General features: G+C 42.0%; 1 protein-coding gene across 1 annotated transcript in view; it reads left to right on the top strand.

The window, feature by feature from the left end:
- Window positions 1–18,158, top strand: part of LOC129721667 (galectin-4-like) — a 29,470-nt gene extending 11,312 nt beyond the window's left edge. Inside the window, exons 2-6 of the mRNA XM_055674518.1 lie at window positions 15,799–16,519; window positions 16,584–17,031; window positions 17,106–17,288; window positions 17,368–17,447; window positions 17,803–18,158. Coding sequence (XP_055530493.1) covers window positions 16,493–16,519; window positions 16,584–17,031; window positions 17,106–17,288; window positions 17,368–17,447; window positions 17,803–17,901 — 837 coding nt within the window. The 5' untranslated portion in view covers window positions 15,799–16,492 and the 3' untranslated portion in view covers window positions 17,902–18,158. The remainder of the gene's footprint in view (window positions 1–15,798; window positions 16,520–16,583; window positions 17,032–17,105; window positions 17,289–17,367; window positions 17,448–17,802) is intronic.
- Window positions 18,159–18,691: the final 533 nt, after the last annotated feature.

The raw sequence follows: 18,691 nt of genomic DNA, 5'->3' as shown, positions 1-18,691 counted from the left end.
AAAAAAAAAATTAAAAAAATCAAATTCTTATGCAGTTTAGTAGCTTGGCATTCAATTTTGTTCAAAATCAATTTAGTGAGTAAGTACCTTCAAAAAATAAATAGCAGTCTCGAAAACACTATAGACTTGATAGGCAGCGTTTAAAACTTTTTGAAAAATATGAGAAATGAAGGTTTGAATAGCGTCATTTCTGATGCTAAAGAACGTGCCGACATTTCAGAAGTAAATCCGGAGTTTCAAACAGAAACACGAATTCGGCCGAGAATGATAAAGAAACAGTTTGCATACGAACAGTCAGATGAACCAATTACATCGAAAAAACTCTCTTTCAAAGTGAATTTCTTCTATTCTGTATTGGATGTAGCTATTGCATCGTTCGATGATCGATTCCAGTTAATGAAAAATCACAGTGACAATTTCAGCTTCTTGTATGATATTCACAGTTTAATGGGTTGTAGTACAGATCAGTTAGAGAAAAGTTGTCTACATTTACAGAAAATCCTCACACACAATAAAGAGTGTGACATCGATGGACATGAAATGCACCAAGAACTTATTATTTTATAATCATGTTGCCAGCTGAGACGACTCCAATGAATGCGTTAAACTACATCACAAAAAATCAACTGATTGATACTTTTTCGAATGTTTTTGTATCTTTGAGAATTTTACTCACTTTACCCATTAGTGTAACAAGTGGTGTTCTTTGAGCTCCTGGAAAAGACATACAATGAAAGCGCAGGAGACACATCCACAGTTCGATGAGCACTACAGCGCGAGAAGTGTTGGGTACAACTGCGGCAGCTGCGTCCAATGAGTGGTTTGACGCTGGGTGCCAGCAAGTGACGGAGGAGAAGAACCGCGCCAGGGGTCACATGTTGGCCACGGCTGTGACTCGTCAGAGCGTGGGTAGATATCGAGATGCTAGAGCCGCTGAAAAGAGACTCCATCGCCGGAAGAAACGACAGCATTGGGAGCGTCTTCTTGCGGAGGCGGAAAGTTGCTTCTCTAGGCACGATGCGAGGAGCTTCTACAAGAAGGTCAACGGAATTAGGAATCGAAACGTGTCAGCTCCTGTCATGTGCAACGATAGGGAGGGGAACCTGATAACCGATAAAACAGAGGTGGCCAGGCGTTGGAAGGAACACTTCAGTGTGCTGTTGAACGGTGAGGGAAACAGTGGAGTCGAAAGGAGCAGGATGACTATTGAGGATGATGGTCAAGCTGTGGATCCACCATCCATGGACGAGGTGAAGAAAGCAGAGAAAGAGCTGAGAAACTGCAAGGCAGCTGGGAAGGCCGGCATTCCCGCCGAACTCTTCAAAGTCGGGAGCGAACAGCTGTATCGTGCCATCCATCGGATCATGCTGAGAGTGTGGTCTGATGAAGAATTGCCCTCGGACTGGTTGGAGGGTCTCATATGCCCGATCTACAAAAAAGGTCATCGCCTGGACTGTAGCAATTATCGGGGCATAACTCTTCTCAATACCGTGTACAAAATTCTCTCCCGCATCCTGTTCCACAGACTGAGGCCATTGCAGGAGACCTTTGTTGCCGAGTACCAATGCGGTTTTCGAGGGGGACGCTCCACGACGGACCAAATGTTTACCTTGCGACAAATCCTGGATAAATTTCGAGAATTCAACTTACAGACGCACCATCTGTTAATAGACTTCAGGGCAGCGTACGATTCAGTTAAGAGAAATGAGTTATGGCGGATCATGCTCGAACATGGCTTCCCAACAAAGCTGATTAGGTTCATACGTGCCACCCTTGAAGGTTCTACATCAAGCGTCAGGATAGCCGGTGAGATATCGGACCCTTTCGTGACGTTAGATGATTTGAAGCAGGGTGATGGGCTGTCGAACTCATTGTTCAACATCGCATTGGAAGGTGCTATACGGAGAGCTGGTATGCAGAGAAGCGGCACCATCATTACGAAATCGCACACGCTTCTAGGTGGTCTCCGTGGTTCTGTGGTTAACGATGTCGGTCGGCTAGCTCTCCCACACGGTTGTGATATTCGGTTCGATTCCCGATCAGGTCGAGAAACTTTTCGAGCGAAAAATTTTCTCGACTCAGCACTGGGGCACGGTGTGTCGTTGTACTTATCCTACAACATGCAAAATGTGCCGAAAAACAGTATCGATAACGAATTCTCTCAACTAATCTAGTTAATCGAGACCGCATTGGCCCCCAGGCTAGCGTGTGATATTGTTGTTTGTTCTAGGTTTTGCGGATGATATCGACATTATTGGTATTAATCGTAGAGCAGTGGAAGAGGCCTTCGGACCTCTCAGGCGAGAAGCTGCGAGATTAGGGCTTGTCATAAACTCTGCCTAAACGAAATACATGGTGGCTGGCAGAGTGCGTGGTAGTCCGTTGGAGGTTGGTGCTGCGGTGATGCTAGATGGGGAAACATTTGAAGTAGTCGACGAATTTACTTACCTGGGAACATTAGTGACATGTGACAACGAGGTTAGCCGTGGGATAAAGAGGCGGATAGCAGCCGCAAACAGGGCCTTTTACGGATTACGTAACCAGCTAAGGTCCCGCAGTCTGCAAATCCGTACAAAACTTGCACTCTATAAGACACTGATTCTTCCGGTGGCTCTCTACGGCCATGAATCATGGACGCTGAAAGAGGCTGATCGGCGAGCCCTTGGTGTTTTTGAGCGTAGGGTTTTTTTTTCAAACCTTGGCGGCAAACTAGAAAATGGTGTTTGGCGCAGACGCATGAACCATGAAGTGTACCAGTCATACGAATCGGCGGATATAGTCAAGCGGATAAAACACGGTAGGCTTCAGTGGGCTGGGCATGTAGCGAGAATGCAGGATGAGCGTCAAGCGAAGGCTATACTTAGCAGGAATCCCGATAGAGGTCGTCGACTTCGGGGTAGACCCCGCACTCGTTGGATGTGTGCTGTCGACGAGGATGCACGCGAAATAGGTGTTAGGGGTGATTGGAGGATAGCAGCCCAAGACCGAGTGACATGGCAACGTATTCTGGATTCGGCACTGGATTGATAGTCGGTCTGTCGCCTTAAAAGTAAAGTAAAGTAAAGTAAGTAAGTAACAAGTGGCGAGAGAAGTTTCTCAAAATTAAAACTTATAAAGACGTAACTACGATCGACCATGTCGCAAGAACGTTTGTGTGGCTTGGCGATAATATCGATAGAAAGACAGGTGCTTCAAGAAATTGATATGTCAGAAACGATAAAAAAATTTGCATCATTGAAAGCATGAAAAGGTAATTTTTGAATTGTTAACACAACACATGCTGTCTAATCAAATTTTCGAGTCTATAGAAAATGCGTTTCATATAAAATAAAAACTTGAGGGGGGGGCGGCAAAATCAGTCTTCGCCTGCTACTCAAATCAGCCTTCGTCCGCCCCTGCATAGGGAAAAACTCTTTGGAAAAGTTATCTTTGCTAGGGACACCAAAACTCACAGGAATGGTTGAAAACCTACCTACCATCTCTCATGTTTTCCAGTGCGAGCTCTAGGACAAAACTTGGATTTTGAATGATAAAAGTGTTATGAAAGAAGGATTACTATTTTAAACATAGTTGCATTCAAACCAAAAGAATCAGTTCAGAAGTTTATTAAATTATTATTTACAAAGACATTTCGAGTTTGATCTTTATATCATTTGTATCTATCGCGTTACTATTACCTGCAATATAATCTGTATAAATGAATGCATCAAGATTTTAGTTTTTAACATTTTTGATTTTCTCTTCATTGTCGGTTTATCGATATCTGAATACCTACGTTACTCTTCGTCGACCAGGTAAGCACCTTGCGATCAGCTACTGAAGGGTACTTCGTTAGCGTACGCTCCAACGTTTCAAATCATTGTAATGCTATGTTTCAGAAACATTTATTTTATTTTTCGAAATTTCGCGAAATTTAGAGACCAATTTCGTTTCGTCTCGAGAACTCGAAATCCACCTTGATTTCGTTTCGACTAATTTGGCGAAACCGAAATTAAGGGTTAATTTCGTTTCGTTTCGTTTCGACACCAAAAAAGCCAGTTTCGCACACCCCTAACCGTTTGTCTAGCGTATCTATGCCCAGTAACCAACAGCGATCTTCATGCGGTGTTAAAAATTGTTGCTCTCTCCAAGGAAGCTGCCTTAGCGCATAATGGACGAATTTACGTTGAACACTTTCAATTCTGTTTGACCATCTTGTCTCGTGAGGACACCAAACAACATTTGCGAATTCTAGTGTCGAACGAACGATGGAACAATACAGCGCTTTAAAACAAAGTGGATCGTCAAATTCGCTTGCTATCTTGAAAATGAAGCCAAGACTTCGATTTGCCTTATCGATCGTAGCCGAAATGTGAGACTTCATAGTTAGCTTCTCGTCAAGTATAACTCCGAGATCTTTTACCTGGACTACTCTATCCAGTTTCACTCCAGAGATTTCGTAGTCGAAGCGGATAGCATCCCTGGTTCGATAGTAGCTGATGACACAACATTACTCCACACTCAGAAACAAGCAATTTCTCATACCAAACAAATTTAGAAGTCGTTGCAATTCTCTGCAATCCTCAATACGCCTAATCACCAAGTAGATTTTCAGATCATCCGCAAAAAACAGTCTTTCACCTCGGTTGAGTAGTATTGCTGTGTCGTTTATATACAAACTGAATAGCAATGGCCCAAGATTGGTACCCTGAGGTACACCAGAGCTATTTATGAATGGGCTGGAACGGCAGTTACCAAGCTGTACGAATAGTTGCCTGTACACGAGGTATGTCTCCAACCATTTACAGAATCGCGTAGAACAACCCAACTTGTTTAACTTGTTCAAAAGAATTGTATGACTAACAGTATCAAAAGCTGCTCTCAGATCTGTATATATTGTGTCGACTTGAGCTTTTTCACTCATGTTTTTCGTGCAAAAAGATACAAAATTTACCTGGTTAGTTTCTAGGGACCGCTTTGAAAAAAAAAAAAACCGTGCTGTACTGTACTGATATACTGTTGGCAGGCCGCAAATAATGTATCCTTGATAATTGTCTCGAACACTTTAGACTCGGCACACAAGGAGGTTATACCTCTATAATTCGTTACGTTGCATTTATCACCTTTCTTAAAAACTGAAAACATGCACGAAACTTTCCATGCCACCGGAAAGCGTTGCTGCTGCAGTGATAAGTTGAATAAGCATGTTAATGGAACCACTAGGTAGTCAGAGCATTGCTTAAGAATAGCTGTCGGAATTATGCCAGGTCCGGGCGAAAACGACGACTTTACTTTGTTAATTGCTGACGAGACGGATTGCACATTTACTCTAAAAATATCCATGCATAGCGTATCGGCCGGTACATCGCTCAAAGCTTGCTGAATTTGTGTTGCAGTGGGTGCAATATGACTATAAACGGTAGAAAAATGTTTCGCAAATAAATTGCACTTTTCGGAAGGCGCTTTCGCAGACATTTCATTCAAGAATACCGATGATGGAAGCCCGGTCTCTTTCCGCTTCGTATTAACAAACGCCCAGAACTGTTTGGGGTTCTTTCTAATAATTTGCTGGAGCCGATGAACGTAACGGTTGTACAGGAATTGATTGTAGATGCGATAATTGTTGCTTGCAACTGCGAATTTATTTTTGGACAATGCACACCGCGCTTTAGAATAAATTCTTAGAGCCTTGGCCCTCAATCTTTTTAACCATCGATATTAAGTGGTATTATATTGAGTGGTATTCGATAATTTTGGAATGTTTTCTAGAAAGCAGAAGTCGTTATCTTGAATTTAAAAAAAAGGCCTAATTTCTGGCCTCTGGGTATCATTCTGATCAGAAATTCTCATATTGGGTGGTATTAGGCCATTTTGGTTCGTTATTATGAAACAGAAGTTGCCATCCTAGAATTCAAAATAGTCTCTGGGAGCAATTCTTGCCTCCTGGGTATCATTTCAATCATTTTGAGCTGTTTCTAATATGTGTTTTACTTGTACGGAAGAGAGAGGTATCGTACCACCATAGATATATTTCCTGCTCCATAAAACCTCTACATACTGAATTTGGTTTAATTTGCTTGATTGGTTCTCGAGTCGTTGAATGGTTGGGTTGGATTTAAGTCACGTTGAGTAGAAATGGCGGTTACGTCATTTCGTTTTCGTGAATTAATGATTATTATTTACACTTCTGATAAAATTCCGATGCCTTTAGGTCCGATTTGGTGTGTTCTATAGTTTAATCACAAAAAATACAAATCGACCACTTTGGCGCTTACGTCAGTCTGCGAGATTACGGAAGGACAGGTTCCCGGCCCCAACATTACAGAAGGTTGCGTACAAGGTACTCACCCAGATTCTATACCCCTGTCTATCACCTGCGCCGCCACGGACCAGATCTTTGCACTGCGGCAAGTACTACAGAACCTGCGTCGACTTCAGAGCGGCATGTGACACAGTCGAACGAGATCCGCTATGGCAAATTATGCACGAACACGGGTATACGGACAAACTCTCGAGTCCTTTCGAATCTCGAAGAGGGTTGCGGCAGGGTGATGGGCTTTCAAGACTTTTTTTTTAACATTGCCATGGAAGGTGTTATCAGAAATGCGGGGATAGACTCGAGTGGTACGATCATCAGGAAGTCCGGCCAGTTACTTGGCTTCGCCGACGACATAGACATTATGGCACGCAACTTTGTAGACGTGAATGGGAACGTACAGCAGACCTAAGACAGAGGCCAATCGGGTCGGACTAGTCACAAACACGTCGAAGACAAAATACATGAGAAGTAGGGGCCCAAGGGAAAACTTTGTTGGCCTCCCATCGCGGATTCTAATTGACGGTGACGAAATCGTGGTGGTAGATGAGTTTGTGTATTTGGGCTCACTAGTGACCGCCGACAATGACACTAGCAGAGAGATTCAAAGACGCATTATGGTCAGAAATCGCGGTTACCTTGGACTTCGGAAAACGCTTCAATCGAATAAAATTCGGCACTCTTTAAAGTTGACCATCTACAAATCACTTGTTAGACCGGTGGTCCTCTATAGCTTACAATAAGGGCTCGCAGGGCTCGTCGCTTCTTCGTTCGTTTACGGGAAAACTTTTTCAAGTCTTTGAAAAAATTATGATTGCCAGGGGCACCAAAATATATAAGTATATAAATTGTTAAAAAGCTATAATCTTCCATTTTTTCGGTTTGAGCTCTAGGGCAAGGTTTTACTAGTGTTATAGGACAAAAAAAGTTATTTTAGAATGCTACAATTTTGCTCTAAATTGCGAGATTGGTCATCAGTTAAAAAATTAGACCCATTTTTATTCGCATATGAGGGTTCTCACTTACTTTGTTGGTCGACGGACCGTTTACCGGTCTAAAGGCCCAATCACAATGGATACGTTTGCGTTGCGTTGACATTAATTTGACAGAAAATGTCTGGGCTAACTGTCAAATTGCCTCAAGCATACCGTTTGCAACGTATCCATTGTGTTTAGGCTTTTGCACCTCCAATTAAGCCATCAAATACCACTCCGTTGCAGATTCGTTTTTAAAGTTTAATTTTCCCTTGATTATTGCTGCAATTTATAGCTTTTTACGGTATGCCAAACATGTTGACAATTTGGGAAAAACAGAGAAAAAAGGATTCTTAGCGACACGGGCTTAGCACTCCTTTCACTTTTTATTCTCATCCAACTTTGCTAAATTTAAAAAAAATAATAAATTTTAGAAATGTCATTTCGATTTGAGTCGAGAAACGTTTGATGTGTCAAGTGTGTTACCGTTTACACATTTTACCCCATATACCACATACGAGCAACCAGCGAGAAACAAGGCATACTGCTGTTCGGTATGATAGGCTTGTTAGTACTAAAATTTAATGTCGTCATCAATGTCTGAATTCCCGTCATAGATGTTTAATGAGCATAAGATAAGGTATGTTAGGAGGTAGTATTAAAAAAAGACATGATAATTATTTATGTACGGTCTAAAATTAGTTTAAAGAAAAATGAAATCTTTGTTAACACACTAGACACACCATTCGTTGTTTTGCTTTCGTCTCGATTAGACGCAAATTGTTTATCTCCGTGTGATTCGCAAAATAACAATACACGAGTTATCGTACGGGTGTTTTTTTTTCGATCATTTCTTGTGCTGTGCGATAACAATAGTCTGCAATATATCGGCAGAAACATCTTCTGCACACTGGTAGGGGCAGGCTACCCCGCCAGTGATCTGATACGCAGCTGATATATCAGCAAGAACAATTCTACCGCACCGCTGTTACCCCGCTAGCAGCACGGACCACCATACGATCGAGCGAGTGGAAGTCAACTACAAGTGGCATCTACAAGGTCGCGTGTAACATACGGCCACTGTGTCACAACACGAAGCTGGATCGTCATTGTTTGTTCTGCGGAGACACTCGATTGATCCTACTATCATTCGTGAGGTCGTGACTTAGACGTTCGGTGAAGTATTCACTTTAGATTTTTTATCATTATTATTAATATATTACTATCAATATTATTATAATTAATATTATTATTATTGTTATTATCATTATTATTATTATTATTATTATTATTAATATTATTACTATTGTTATTAGTATTAGTATTACTGTCTTTTTTTTATTTTGATCCATTGTAGTTTGAAAAATTGTTTTTAAAAATTTAATATCAACTACTTGTTCCCCCCTCCCCACATTCGAATATTTTTCGTTTGTGTGCGGTAGAGCGTAACGCTACCGCAAAATGGACGACATGCAGGTGCAACTTTTCCTGGATGTGGAAACAAATGGGGAAGAAATTGAAATTTCCCCCAGCAGTTCTCCCTTACCTTCCCCTGTACCACCCCCGCTACCTAGCCCCGTACCAAGGGTACCGGAAATACGAGTAAAAGCTTACCCACATGCCACTAGCGGTCCCTACGTTGTTTAATTCCGGCCCATAAAAAAACCTTTGAATATAATTCAAATAGGCAAAGACCTGGCAAAACAGTTTTCGGCCGTAACCGAGATTACGAAGGTGAGGCCGAACAAACTGCGAGTTGTCGTGAGTAGCTTGAAGCAAGCAAACGAAATTGCTAGCTACGAGCTCTTTACAAGGGAGTACTGCGTGTACATCCCTGCCAAGGACGTGGAGATCGACGGTGTCGTTACCGAAGGAAGCCTCACACTCGATGACATTTTGCGTCACGGGGTTGGCTGCTTCAAGAACCCCCTGATTCAAGATGTAAAGATACTGGATGTCAAGCAATTGCATTCAGTATCCATCGAAGAAGGGAAGAAGAAATTCCTCCCTTCGGACTCCTTCCGTGTAACATTCGCCGGATCCGCACTGCCGAACTACATCTCTTTGGACAGGGTTCGTCTGCCTGTCCGCCTGTTCGTACCGCGGGTCATGCATTGCCAAAACTGCAAGCAGTTAGGTCATACAGCCACCTACTGCTGCAACAAGGCACGCTGCAGCAAGTGCGGAGGCAATCATGCTGAGACCGCTTGCAGTGAGGATACTGAAAAGTGTCTTTACTGCGAGGGAACTCGGCATGACCTTTCGGCGTGTCCCGCGTACAAACAGCGCGAGGAAAAAATTAAGCGTTCCCTTAAGGAACGATCAAAGCGCTCTTTTGCAGAAATGCTTGAGAGGGCTGAGCCACCCTCGACAGGAATCATCTTTTCCTTTTTGCCAACCGATGAGGGTACATCTGACGATCCCGTCGAAGGGTGTTCTTATGCCTTGCCAGAGGGACCTAGGAAGAGGAGAATGCTCAACTCTCCTAATTTTTCTCGCAAAGGTCGTAAGATAACCCCTAGCGGAATGACCAATAAGCCAACACAAAAAGGAAGCGGTGAAGAAAAACCGAAGCAAGTACCTCCCGGTTTTAATTTCAAATCAAACCAGGAGTACCCACCGCTTCCTGGGGCACCAAAAACCCCTCGTGCACCCATTTCTCGATCAGAAGACATAAAAGAAACAGGGTTCATAAAATTCTCTGATATTGTGGACTGGATATTTAAAACTTTCAACATGCCAGATCCCCTTCAAAACATTCTTCTTGCCCTTCTCCCTACAGTGAAAACCTTTTTGAAGCAACTAGCAGCTACTTGGCCCCTCATTTCAGCTATTATATCTTTCGATGACTAATACGTCGAAAGAGGTTAGGAATTTTGTCACTGTGTTACAGTGGAACTGCAGAAGTATCATCCTAAAATTCGATTTATTTTCACATTTGATAAACACATACAATTGTGATGCGTTCGCGCTCTGTGAAACTTTTCTCAATTCAAATGACCAACTTAATTTCCACGATTTCAACATCACTCGTCGAGATCGAGACTCACACGGTGGAGGGGTACTTTTAGGGATCAAAAAGTGCTATTCTTTTTTCAGAATCGACCTCCCCTCGATCTCGAATATTGAAGTTGTTGCCATTCAAACGAATATGAAAGGAAAAGACCTTTGCCTTGTTTCGTTATATATTCCCCCATCCGCGCGGATTGAACAGAAGCAACTCCTTGATATAGCAGAATTGCTTCCCGCACCTTTTTTGATTTTGGGAGATTTTAACTCTCACTGTTCGCTATGGGGGTCGCTGTACGACGACAACCGATCTTCTTCAATCTGTAACTAGATCGACGACTTCAATATGACACTTTTGAATACTGGGGAAGCGACACGTGTACCCAATCCTCCAGCACGTGAAAGCGTGCTTGACCTATCCCTCTGCTCGACATCACTAGCGTTAGATTGCCAGTGGAAAGTAATCAACGATCCCCACGGTAGTGATCATCTTCCAATCGTTATATCAATTGCTAATGGTTCAACTCCTCCGAACCCAATCAATATTTCCTACGATCTTACACGTAATATTGATTGGAAGCGTTATGAGTCTATTATAGCGGAATCTATCGAGACTCACGAGGAACTTCCTCCGGAGGAAGAATACGCGTTCTTAGCTGGCTTGATAATTGACGCCGCGACTCAAGCTCAGACGAAACCGATACCCGGGGTAACGATTAGACAGCGCCCTCCCAACAAATGGTGGGACAAAGAGTGCTCTGAGCTGTACGCGCGAAGGTCCGCGGCGTATGAGGACTACCGCGAGTCCGGCACTGTCAACCTACTTCGAAAGTACGAGGCACTGGGCAGGCAGATGAAGAGCTTAGTAAAGGCGAAAAAACGCGGATACTGGCGGCGGTTCGTAAACGCGTTGTCGAGGGAAACAGCGATGAGCACTCTTTGGGATACCGCCAGGCGCATGCGGAACCGTGACGTTTCGAATGAGAGTGAGGAGTATTCAGATCGCTGGATACTCGATTTTGCCAAAAAGGTCTGTCCGGACTCTGTACCTGAACAGAAAAAGGAATTTTCAATGGCTTTCCTGTCGTGCAACAATAAGGCTCCAGGGTTAGATAGAATAAAATTCAACCTGTTGAAGAATCTACCTGACTCTGCAAAAAGACGCTTGCTGAATTTGTTCAACAAGTTTCTTGAGCTAAATATTGTTCCGCATGACTGGAGGGAGGTAAAAGTCATCGCTATTCGGAAACCCGGGAAACCTGCCTCTGATCACAATTCATATAGGCCGATTGCGATGCTCTCTTGCCTCCGGAAATTAATGGAGAAAATGATCCTCTTACGGTTAGACAAATGGGTCGAAACAAACGGTTTACTTTCAGATACTCATTTTGGCTTTCGCCGGGGCAAAGGGCCGAACGATTGCCTAACGTTGCTTTCTACTGAAATTCAACTCGCATTTGCTCGAAAAGAGCAAATGGCTTCTGCGTTCTTGGATATTAAGGGGGCTTTTGACTCTGTCTCTGTAGAAGTTTTAAGCGCGAAACTTCATCGCAGGGACTTTCACCAAATTTGAATAACTTTTTGCTCAATTTGTTGTCAGAAAAGCATATGTATTTCTCACATGGCGATTCGACAACTTCCCGAATTAGTTACATGGGTCTTCCCCAGGGCTCATATTTAAGCCCTCTCTTATATAATTTTTACGTCAATGACATCGATGAATGTCTTGCAAATTCATGCACGCTACGGCAACTTGCAGACGATAGCGTTGTATCCATTACTGGAAGCGAGGCTAACGATCTGCAAGGACCATTGCAAGATACCTTAGACAATTTGTCTGAATGGGCTCTTAAGCTGGGTATCGAATTCTCTCCGGAGAAAACTGAGCTGGTCGTTTTTTCTAGGAAGCATAACCCAGCTCAGCTGCAGCTCCTACTAACGGGTAAAACAATCACTCAGGTTTTAGTCGCTAAATATCTCGGGGTCTGGTTCGACTTTAAATGCACCTGGGCTTGCCATATTAGGTATTTGACACGAAAATGCCAACTGAGGATTAATTTTCTTCGTACGATTACCGGAACCTGGCGGGGAGCCCACCCAGGAGACCTTCTAAGGCTTTACCAAACAACGATATTGTCTGTAATTGAGTGCGGGTGTTTCTGCTTTCGCTCCGCCGCGAACACGCACATTATAAAATTAGAGAGAATACAATATCGTTGTTTGCGTATTGCCTTGGGTTGCATGCAGTCGACCCATACGATGAGTCTTGAAGTGCTAGCGGGTATTCTTCCTTTGAAACATCGTTTTTGGAATCTCTCTTACCGGTTGCTAATTCGATGCACAGTTATGAACCCATTAGTAATAGAAAATTTCGAGAGGTTGGTCGACCTTCAATCTCAATCCAGATTTATGACTTTATATTTTGACTATATGGCGCAAGATATTAATCCTTCTTCATACGATTCCTCCAATGTCGCACTTTTAGATACTTCTAATAATGCTTTATTCTTCGACACCACCATGAAACAAGACATTTCTGGTATCCCGGATCAATTGCGACCCCAAGAGATCCCAAAATTTTTTTCCAATAAGTTTAAACATGTTAGTTATGATAAAAGGTTTTACACTGACGGATCTAATCTAGATGAGTCCACTGGCTTCGGTGTTTTCCACGAAAATTTCACCGCCTCCTTCCGTGTACGTCGCAGAACTTGCTGCCATTCAGTACTCTCTTGGGATCATCGAAACCCTGCCCATAGACCACTACTTCATCTTCACAGACAGTCTCAGTGCCATTGAGGCTCTGCGATCGATGAAGACTGTGAAGCACACCCCGTATTTCCTGGGGAAAATACGGCGGTTTTTAAGTGCTTTAACAGTTAAAAATTACCGGGTTACCTTAGCGTGGGTCCCTTCTCATTGCTCGATTCCGGGTAATGAAAAGGCTGACTCTTTAGCTAAGGTGGGTGCTATTGATGGCGATATTTATGAAAGACCAATTGCTTATGATGAATTTTATAGCATTTTGCGTCAGAGAACACTCAACAGTTGGCAATCATCATGGAACTCAGATGAACTGGGACGGTGGCTACATTCCATTTTTCCTAAGGTATCGACGAAAGCATGGTTCAAGGGGTTGGATGTAGGTCGGGACTTCATTCGCGTGATGTCCAGACTTATGTCCAATCACTATACGTTAAACACGCATCTCTTTCGTATAGGGCTTGTAGAGAGTAATCACTGCGTTTGTGGCGATGGCTACCATGACATCGAGCATGTTGTTTGGTCGTGTACCGAATACTGTGGTGTTAGGTCTGAGCTTATAGATTCCTTACGGGCCCGAGGAAAACAACCGAACGTACCCGTTAGAGACATTCTGGGAAGCGGTGATCTCCAGTACATGACACAGCTATACGGGTTTATAAAAAATGCTGGCATTAAAATTTGATTTCTTTTATCTATTTGCTAGAATACAATTTCTGTCACAAACTGAAAGAGAATGATACACCCGGCTGGAGACACTAAAACGAAGACTCGGCATCTCTATGTTTACGCAGACACCTCAGACCAAAACTGCTCAAACAGAACATCACTGGTTAGCCACGTACGAATGAATACATTCTGTAATATAAAATAGTTAAAAACAAAACTGTAACACCCCTCCTCTCACCTTAAATCCCCACTAGCTCGTAGTCGGCCGCGAGAATAAAAAAAGGCCTCCCTCATTTCCCTGCTAATTTAGAATTTAAAAAAAAATGTACTTGGCTCAGTTAAACATAAATTGTATCGTGCCGTGTCAAATAAACTATTTAAAAACTAAAACACTAGACACAAAACACTCTTGAAACATTGCTGGATTGGGAAACCGGAAACGCTGGTGGATATATAAAAAGAGGAGGAAAGATACGGGTGGAAAGGGAGTTGGAAGAGGGAGAAGAGAAAAACGAAGGAATAGAGAGTATAGAAGCTACACTGGAAAGTCATTCGTTGATAGACCGTTTGAAGAGAAAGATCCAATCGAGGAAAAGAAGTTATTTGTACGAATCAAAGTGGAGAAAAAAACTAAAATAGCCACATTAGCTTAACTGGTGGGTGAATCAGGTAGGAACAAATAACGCAGCGTAAAATCCGCCAAGATACTAGCTTCTCCTCCTCCCCCAACCATTAGGACCCATTATTGGTGGATTTTTGCCATATCTATCCGCGTGGCTAGGAAACCAAAAGCCATCTAGAGACTGAGCCAACTCAGTTCCCGGGGTGTTGTGCCCATTAGAATTCACTCCCGTACGACGAAGCAGCTCCGAGACCCAGCGAGGAACGACCCAGAGACACCACAACGTAGTTTCCTCAACCCAACCAGATCCAGCATCAGCCGGCCGGCACAGCGCATTTTATACACACCATACACTCACACAAACGTAAGTCAGAATAAAATCATAACTATAGACGACCGTATTTGGCTTCCGATTGGTGTCACATGTCCCAAAGCCGACCTTGAGCTTCCGAAACTCACGCTCGTGCTAGCCATCAAAAGAGGCCTCTGGAGCCCAGCCCCGGTTAGTCCCCAGAGGTACGACCAGGGACTGGAGTGATTTGAGCTGGTCCTTCCGACCGTAGAGAGATAACAAGTGAGGCAATATGGTATTATTGGGTTAGTTCGGGTTGGATCGATTGGAGAGGATCCCATTGACCGCATGGCCGAATTTAATCTAAGTCACCAGTAAAATGATTTAGTCTTTATCTAAAATGTGCCAAAAGTCGTTTTAGTTCAGAGCAAGATCACGCTAAATGTCCTGGAAATACGCAAAAATTTCAACGACCATTTGTGATTTGGATGAAACTTTGCACATGTATTTAGCTTAGTAAACTGAGTATTTTTCTCAGATAGAGAGATTTTTTAGACCCATGAGTTATTTTTTAGGAAGACGCCAAAAGAGGGATTTTGGCATAAGTTTTATTTAAAGCATTGTAGCTCAGAGACCGTTGGTTGTATAGAAAAACTATCTGAGAATGAGTTTTAGGGAACTAATAATGCTTCATAAAAAACAAACATCGTTGAAATTTTTTTTTGACTAAAAAGTTTATAATAAACACTAAACTTCAATATTATAATATTACGCAACTTTTGAAAAAAAGTCCAGGATCGAGAAATAAAAATATCAAATTTTATCATTAGGCGAACTTGAGAACCGTTCGCCTAATGATAAAATTTGATATTTTTATTTCTCGAAATGGGTTTAAAATGTGTGGTATATTCATATAATAATCAAATATTCAATTTAGTATTCGCCTCTCCAAAAATGAAATTTACTAATTTTACTCTCATGTGGTCACCGTTTGATTGTTTTCAATTTGGGTTGTTGCATTTTAATAAGCTTTTACCACGAATGTTCAGGTGATAAATGTCACCCCATTTCACAGTAACCTTGAAAAATATATTCAAAATGAAAATGTGTTTTGTAGTCATATGACGATGATATATTTATGTTAGTATTAAACTAAAATATCCCAACTTTGCAGCTATAGTCAACATAAAACGTCGGGAGCGAAATTACCAGCAATAACCATCTTTGCGTAGAAGGTAAATCAATCAGAAGGCGACTTCGAGCCAATCCGCACGCGGCAATGGATGTCACCCACTCGCACCGTAATTTAACACTGCAAAAACCAGACTGTTTCCTTTTCGGTAAAAGTTAATCTCTTCTTTTCGGAACAATAATGATACAAAAAAAATGGTTGACATTGAAAAAACGCGTCATCAAGGCTTCCCCGGTGTGGAGAGTCAATGAAAGTCCGATCCCTTCTCTCGCAAATGAACATATTTTACTATACTTACAGTAGTCATGAAAACAACCTGCTGGGAGACATAAACTTTGGCGGCACACGCCCCTGCCGTTATGCTGTCATTGTATGTTATACTACTAATCATACACTTGATCACCACCTTGCCTCATTTGTGTGTCGACTACTTAAGCTAGTAGCGTGGTTCGGCAGACCTGCATGCAGCATACTAACCAAGCGAACGCGTGCTGTCAGTATATTGCGCAATCCACTCACAACATGCTTCCAATGCCATACTTTCGAATATCCAGTTTTGCTCGCCCATTTTAGCCGACTTGGCCACACAGAACTGTACCAATCTAGTGTCATTGCTTAATGTGGTTCGTACTAGTGAACATCAATTCTACTGACCAGTGTGTGGTGGATTACTAGAATGGGCTCCAGACAAGTGCTGTCCCCAGTAAGTTAATTGATAAACATTTATCTACTTAATTGTAACTTTTTTTTACTTTACCTTCTTCAAGACACTCCCCTTTGTGGGAGATTTACCCAGTGAAATGCAACCTGGTAATAAAATTCGGATCAGAGGTGTCGTGAACCGACCCAATGGAGACTGTCGAATTCACCTGCAAACTGGCAAATCACTCAGTCCGATGGATGATGTTGTGCTACATTTGAGTTTACTACCGGCAACCAGAGAAGTGCTTCGCAACAGTTACTGCGCGGGAAAGTGGGGCCAAGAAGAGCGAATCGGAAACAGTCCGATCAACTTCGATGAAGAGTTCGAGCTGACCATTGCTGCAAATAAGGCTGATTTTTGTGTAGAAATAGACGGATGCGAATTGGCCAACTTCAGCTACCGGTGCCCGGTACAAACGGTTCGATATATTGGTATCACCGGTGGATGTGTGATCAGTGCGGTGAAGTTTGAAAATTGGAACTCAGTGCCAAAAGTGATCAGTGTTCTTCCATGTGAGTTCCAAGTGTTACAAGCCTTAAATAAAATGACGGAGAACGTAACAGTGCATTTCTTTTGTGCTTTCAAGGTGCTCCAGTTTATCATCCGCCGACGGCGCCGGCGGTGCATCCTCCGGTGCTGCCACTTTCATTTAATTTGCCAGCCTGGCCTCATGGAGCAGCACCATACTTCGCCCCATCGTTGTCCCTTTACCCGCTGCAATCCAACCAGCCAGCGTTCAATCCGGCTTTTTTCCAGCAGCCATTCCTAGGTATGCTTTCAGACGCCCGCAGGCTGGTGCATTCGAATGTTTGCTTTGGTTTAAAACTAGCAGTGATTTCTGTTTGCAGTGAATATTCCTGGCGGTGAGCAGAAGGGCACCGACAGTGGATCTGCGTTGCAGTACCAGCTGCTTGTGAAAGTTCTTTGGGTGAGTGAGAGAGTAAAACAACGAAATTGTTTGTAAAACAGTACATGCAAAAGTTCTTTCTCTTTCGTACTAGTTTTGATATGAAGTTGCACAAAAATAAGCAAAAAGTATGAATTTATGGTTATTATCCAGTGAATTGTGTTCCTCAAAATTTTTCGAAAATAATTTACATGTAATTATAATTATACACGTGACAAAACCTTTTCCGGAAAAAAACATAATAGAACGTTTGACAAAAGGTGCGCTATAGCTAAACACATTGGTTATCTAGGTCTTGCACCTCCGACCTTTGTGACAACGTTCTAACGACATTTCAAACCACAATTGAATTTTTCAATTCAATTTTTTTTTTCAGAAAATTTGCTGCATTTTTTTCAAGGCACTCAAATTCATCATTTTCGTGCTTGTTGGCGGACTCGGTTTTTACATTTTATCGAAAAGACTTCGGTTGTGATAGTCTAGAGTATCCCGTAGATGAGTTGTTAATTTTTTTTAGTATTGTTATATTATTTACAGGGTACAAAATAACACTAAGGCTAAGGGATAACTTCTAATGCTAGAACATACTATACATCATGATCAAAACCATGACGTTCATGACAGAAAATGATGCCCTTGCGAAATATCAGTTCATTTAACATCATTGAAGAAACTCAGTTAACTTTTGTTAAAATAATTTTGAACTTATTTTTTTTTCACTTACAAAGAGCGTTAGCCATAACTGACTTTTCTACGTCTAATAAAAATTAAATGATATAAACATCTCATGGCTATCATGACTCTCTAGTAACTAAAAAGAAAATTTTGTAGAGAAAAACGACGAAATCCCAATAATGTCTGTCAAAAATCTTTCAAAAATAATAAAACAATTGGAAAAGCTGCAGAATTGATTATTTTAAAGACCAACTGTCGCGCAACATTTCATAAAGAGTTTTTAATGGAAAAGTGAACAAAGAGCACACTTAGTTTCTTTTACCGAACTCAGCAATCTTTTTAACGAGTTCTCAACAGCTGAGCCATCAGCAATATGTTCAGTAATTCATTTGCTTGACGAGTGTTCGGCAATTTTTTATTCTCGCTGAAACGTTAAACATAGAAGATAGCTCAGTAAAAATTTACAAAGTGTTCATCAAAAATTGTTACATAAGTCGGTATTTACAATGCTGTGTATTCGGCACGAATTACCGAGCGTTTTGTAAATTTACAAAGCTGACGATTCGTCAAAAATTACCGAGCGTTCTGTA

The sequence above is a fragment of the Wyeomyia smithii genome, chromosome 2 (assembly GCF_029784165.1).
Source record: "Wyeomyia smithii strain HCP4-BCI-WySm-NY-G18 chromosome 2, ASM2978416v1, whole genome shotgun sequence".
Classification (NCBI taxonomy): domain Eukaryota; kingdom Metazoa; phylum Arthropoda; class Insecta; order Diptera; family Culicidae; genus Wyeomyia; species Wyeomyia smithii.
Note: the sequence above shows the minus strand (reverse complement) of the source record. Positions and strands in the feature narration are given on the sequence as shown.